At 44.4% G+C, this 6,000-nt stretch overlaps 1 protein-coding gene across 1 annotated transcript in view; it reads right to left on the bottom strand.

Annotated features, from left to right (window-relative positions):
• Window positions 1–582: 582 nt before the first annotated feature.
• aebp2 (AE binding protein 2) overlaps window positions 583–6,000 on the bottom strand; it is a 15,597-nt gene continuing 10,179 nt past the window's right edge. Inside the window, exons 2-8 of the mRNA XM_037122419.1 lie at window positions 4,366–4,597; window positions 2,659–2,766; window positions 2,289–2,475; window positions 2,032–2,156; window positions 1,512–1,579; window positions 1,154–1,267; window positions 583–1,062 (exon numbers count right to left, since the gene is read on the bottom strand). Of these exons, the coding sequence (XP_036978314.1) occupies window positions 1,050–1,062; window positions 1,154–1,267; window positions 1,512–1,579; window positions 2,032–2,156; window positions 2,289–2,475; window positions 2,659–2,766; window positions 4,366–4,597 (847 nt within the window). The 3' untranslated portion in view covers window positions 583–1,049. The remainder of the gene's footprint in view (window positions 1,063–1,153; window positions 1,268–1,511; window positions 1,580–2,031; window positions 2,157–2,288; window positions 2,476–2,658; window positions 2,767–4,365; window positions 4,598–6,000) is intronic.

Below are 6,000 nucleotides of genomic sequence, written 5' to 3' on the forward strand. Positions count from 1 at the left end.
ACTTGTATTAGTTGACGCAGCAGAGCTGCCACATCCAATACGGCGATGATGTATCGCAGCAATGGGCCAACCTGCTCAGTGAGGCGTTCATGTATACATGTCTATGACCTACACTATGGCTCCAGCTCAGTGCACATTCTATTTTCATATGAACACATTTTGCTACAGAGTGAAATTAAACGTTTTGAATTTTCTTACTCCGCACATGAATACAAAGTTGTAGGATCCACATTATCAAGGAGACATGGGTGATTTTCTTATTCATGGAAAAATGGTGGACAATGTTTAGTTTTATATACCAAATATTTGAGGCATAATTCTTGTGTTTGTTTCATCTTCATAGAAATCACTTTGTCACAGTCTTTCCCAACAGCATGTCTCCTTCTGCTGTCCTGACTTTCACAGGATCAGTATCCCTCATTATTTTTTTGAATTGTTTGAGTTGTTCTTATCTTTATGTATATTTATTTTTTGAGCATTTTGTAAATTAAACCCATGTCTACATTAGAGCCTACAAACTGTTGCCCTGCCTGAAGCACCTTGTTCTACTCAGTCGCTTCATGTCCCCATTACACAAACACATGTGGTTGTTGCCAGAGTTTAATGACATTAAACCAGAGCAATGACTGCTATATGCACATGATCAATATTATCAGTTTTTAAATCTATTTAAAAACATTTGGCAGAAAAAGACATCTATCTACACAACAGTAAAAAAATCCAAAGTATAAAAATATATTACAAATCTCAAGTATTTACAAAGACAGCTCTCTACACATGTCTACAGTTACACTTCTGTCAGTTAGCTTTCAGTCTAGTTATGTTACCTAAAACGAGCAACATCTTCCCTACATGTCCTCAGTAAACTCAGCACCTAATAGAGAAAACAATGGAGGCCTAAGACAGCCCTGACAATAAGTCACTAAAATCCCAGCATCCTCTGGGAGAGGGAGAAGAGGAACGTAGAGCTGGAGACAGAGGGAAAAGGAGGTGATCCTTCTGGAGGTTTGATTAGCAGGAAGTGACCTCTGGAGTTCCTCGGGAGGCGGTTAGAAGAACATCCTGTGGGAAACAAAGGGTTCACATACTTTATTCAAGTGTTGTTCTTTTTGTTTGTCCTGTACCGATTTCCAGCACAGACAGACAGACTGACCTGTAGATGTTGGGGTCCAGGAGTACGGCGGTGTCTGTAGGTAGCTTGGACAGATGAACCACCTTAGTCTTCTGCTGCAGTCTGTCGCTCTCATTCACCCACACGTCTGGCAGTCTGACATACAGTAAAGAATACATTTACACATCAACACAGTGTTGTACTCAGTGGACGTCTCCTTACAGGGTGTCCAGGTCTGGGTGGCGCCCTATGCAACATCTGATAATGGAGTTGATTTTGAGCATGTTTACCTTCATCTGACCTCACCATTATTCTGTTTTACTGCTGCAGGACAGTGAAGAGCAGAGAAGAAAGATGACATGAGTGTGGGGTGAGGAGACGGGAGGAGAGCAGGACTTACATGTCTTCAGGTGTCCAGTGCAACAAGACCTTCACTTTCCCAGAGTCCTCTTTCCTCCTGGCTATTACCTGAACACACACACATACAGACACACATATGAAGATCTGCTGATCACAATTGTCTTCATTGGTTATCCACAGTGTGAGGTGTGATCTGTGACCCGAGGTCTGATGTTTGAGGCCTTTTGACTGAGAACCAAAGTGACTGAGCTGTTGCAGTTGTTGCTCACTCTGGAACATCATCCTCTTATAAAACAACGTCAGCTGACAGTTTGAACCTGTGCACTATGCTCTCTAACACGTGTTCATGTTCTGTAAACTTTATTTTGAGGTGTTTTTACTGTTTGATTTCTGTGCTTCCTGAATGTGTAGTTCTGTTGTTATAGTTTACATTCTTACATCCCGCTCCAACTGTTTAAATCAAAGTTTGCATTGTACAGCAACGTGTTCCTCTGCTTTTGAAAGGTGCTTTACAGATAAAGATGATCAGATTATTATCATCATTATGTGTGTGAGCCCACCGTGCTGTGGAATACCACACTGTGTCCATTGCCCAGGCTCTCGATGTGTGTTGCCAGGTTGAGGCAGATGGCTCGATGGCGGATGGCATCCATGGTCTGAGCATCGAAGAAGTCATGAGGTCGGGCTGGAAATAAATCATGATGATGTTCATAATGGTGTGTGGCATCACTATATGCTGCATACTAGTCCCTACGTGTTTTATCCTTAAATGGAACAATGTGAAGGTATCTGGAGGCGTGTGTGAGTTTGTACATACGTAGCGAGCGTCTTTGTTTGTTCTTCAGTTTCCTCCTCTTGTTGAGGCCGGCCTTGGATGGAGACTCCTCCTTCACTTTGCCCTGACTGGACACTTTGGATGAACTCTGTGAGCTGAAGTGAGTGGGGACGTGACGGGCCAGCCCACCCTGAGAGGCAAACGTGGCATTACAGCCCCCCACCACACACTGCAGGAACACACACCATTTAGAGTCAACTCACATGATGCAGAGCGATTTCAGGCTGAATGAATTACATGGAGTCCAGGTGGTGAGCAGATACTCTGACTCATGACTGACTTGACTGTTGTGTGGCGTGTGTGTGTGTGTGTGTGTGTGTGTGCGCGCGTGCGTGCGTGCGTGCGTGTTCACCTTGAATGGCTTGTCCCCGCTGTGGGTCAGCATGTGCCTCTGCAGCCAGCTCTGACTGGTGGATGGCGTGTTGTACACCTTGCAGCCTTTCCACAGACACACAAACACCTGTGTGGAATACATACAAGCACACACTCTGATTACAAAGTCAATACACACAAACACACACACACAAACTGTAGTGGTGGTGATGAGATCACTGTGTTGGCCTGAATATATGATGAACACCTTTTATGACAGCTGGGTCTGGGGAAAAAGACTTCTTCAAGACATTGACACACCATTTTATCATCGTAGTTTGTGCCTTTTTGTTTTTAATGCAACTCTTAATGATAGTAAGAATAATAGTGTCAATCCGTCCCAGTGTGCTGGAATACTGACTCTTTTGATCTACTGAGGCCTTCCCTGTACTAGCTTCCCACAGGTTACCATGACAACCTAATTTCCCCTTTGTGTGATCACATGTCTTAGAGTAGCTGATCACATGGAGCAGGTAGTGTCATTAGCCTGAGTTACGTTGTGATCATTAAATACAGATTTGATCAGCAGCACTCAGCCTGGCCTTCCCGGCCTACTGCTGGCTCAAATGTCACTTCAGACTTCTTTCATTGTCTCAGTGCGTAAATTATTCTGTATCACAACACAGTAGAGGGGGTCTTATCCACACGTGCTGGCTCAGATTGACCTGGTTTGACTTTGCAAGTCAGCCCAGTACAGAAGGGATCTGCATTTCCATGGCAACAGGACTCCCTGCTTGAAGGTGTGTGATGATGATGAACTGATGATGAGGTTGTCTTTGTAGCCGTCAAACTAGTAGCTGTAAATAATCTACTTTGCTGCAGTATTATTGAAGAAAAGCTGATAACCAAGCAGCACTATAAATTCTTTACATTAATAGTCCCCCACTGTTTAAGTTAAAAGCCTTTATGTACAGTCTCTTAACATGACTCCTGACGCTGCTAAAAGCAGACATGATGAAACAGTGAAATACAGCAGGTATCTGAACGGAGGAAAAGACAAACTGAAAACTACTGAGAACAGAGACACATTTTCCTCTCAGGTTTCCTGGACATGCATGAGTGAAGTCTTGGAGGCGGGGAAGGTGCACAGGTCTGGTCCTGGTATGGCTTGGCTCAACTAGGTGCAGGACAAGTTGTAATGGAGAAGCAAATCATCATAACACAGTTTGACTTGGTGCTGGTGGAAAAGCCCCAAAAGTGATCAAAGAAACTGACAGTGACGCTGTCAGCTGACTGATAAGAAGGTGAAGAAGAGATGTGTACATCTGTAGACAGATCTTTACAAACAGCCAGGTGGGGTTTGTAAGTGTACTGAGCAGAGTGTAGACATGGTCTCTGGAGGAGAGCTCTGTGAGGAAAACCAGCAGTGACATCCAGCACTGTCAATAACAATACTGATAAACTGATTGTGGGAGCCTTCCTTTCTTTAGAGCCATTTGTTTATTCCAGATCAGATCAGATGTGACTGGAACATCTGTCCATGTTAAACTCTGCTTCAGATTACCTTCTCACCAACTTATTTTCTGCAATGACCAACACCTGCATCTTCAGGTGCTCTGTTTCATTTATTTGATGCCACAGGACTTCACAAAATGAAAATAACTACATGAACACATCCCGAGGAGCGCGCGCATACACACACACACAAACACACACACACACAGTAACCTGACAGTGAGACACTGACCCCTCCTCTCTGTCCGTCCACATGTGTGGCTCTGATGTGTTCAGCCAGGTCGGGGCTGCTAGGAAACAGCAGCTGGCAGTGATCCCAGCAGCACGTGTAGCTCAGAGACTTGCCCCCCGCAGGTGCTGAGCCGCTCCCTGCGACCACACCTCCACCATGACCATTGAGCATGGCCGGGGTGGAGCGACCGCTGGACGCCGTGCTCTCCAAGTCCATCAGGGTACTGCTGATACTGGAGAACACACAAGGCAGGAAGAAGACATTAGAAAGAGTCAGATAGTACAGTGCATACAGTATTATCCACGATTCACCATCTTTGACTACATGCACAAGCAAAGCTGCAGACTGGAGGATCGATCGATCGATCTGTGCAACTAGACTTATTAAAATGTTATTTTGCTGATAAAATGAAGACAAAGCAGTTGCAGGGTTATGTGGCGAAGGAAAATGTCAGAAACATTTGTAGGTTCAGTGTGACTCTGTCCTCCAGGTGCAGACAGTTGGAACACAGTGGAATCATTTAGAGGAAAACAGCTTTCTATAATAGAACACAGTTCACACACATGAATAATGATCATTTGATTGAGACAGGAGGTAAATATTGTCAGAGCACTGGTGATAGGGTGTGTCACCAGAACTGTGAGAGTGGGCACAGTACACAACATCAGCTGGAATATGATGTTATTTATCCAGACAAGGGCAAAAATGTCACCAGAGAAAAGAATACCACCAGCAAACATCCTCTGAATGCACACCGAATGTGACTCCAGCAGCAGGATCCCCTGTGCGAGTCAGTCCAATATTAGCTTATAGCATTGCAGATACTGTATAAGCGCAAAGAAACTCTGGTACAGAAATGTCAGATGTGTTTCAGGTTATTTAGCAGAGAAACAGTGACTCCACCAGGGGGCAGTGTTGAGTTGATTTTTATCATGTGAAATAAGCACATCTGTAACAGATCCACATTAAAATGTGCCTCCAGTATTGGTTGTGCAGTGCAGTGCATACACGCAAGTGTAAAACACTGATCCACATTTGTCACCCTTTGATGACATATTATAGACCAAACACGTGTCATATTGAGACATAACTGACAGCTTAATAGACTTTATTTAAGTAAAAGCCCATCTGCTGTGCAGTGTGCTCAGAGGGACAGTGGATCTATTAAGACACAGTACAGCTGGCTGTGCATGTGTCAACTCAGGAACTACAAATCACACACTGTATACTATAATTACTGGTGAACTGTCCCCTCAAGCAGGTTTCAAGCTGACTTCAAAGTGACCTAAAGTGACTTTAACCGGCTGTTAGAAACTACAAACTGAAAACAACAAACTGCAATAATGTGAGAAACACATGATCTGAAGCTGCGGTTATATGTAGTGGGAGCAGATTGTGGCAGTCAGTGTGTGGTTGTGTGTGTGCGTGGCAGCCTGGGCCAGCTGTCCATCTGCTCAGTGTCCATAGTGGCTCTCTGTGGGGGCCGTGCTTCGACATCCTACAAGAGGACAAATACCTCTGAATCACACACACATTCTTCCAGCTGCCACTCTGCTCTGGGTGAGAACAAAAGTTATAGTGAAGTCTTACAGCTGCCACAACAGCAGGATTACGAAAGGTTGAGAGGCAGCCAAG

This window comes from Acanthopagrus latus, chromosome 14 (assembly GCF_904848185.1).
Source record: "Acanthopagrus latus isolate v.2019 chromosome 14, fAcaLat1.1, whole genome shotgun sequence".
NCBI lineage: Eukaryota > Metazoa > Chordata > Actinopteri > Spariformes > Sparidae > Acanthopagrus > Acanthopagrus latus.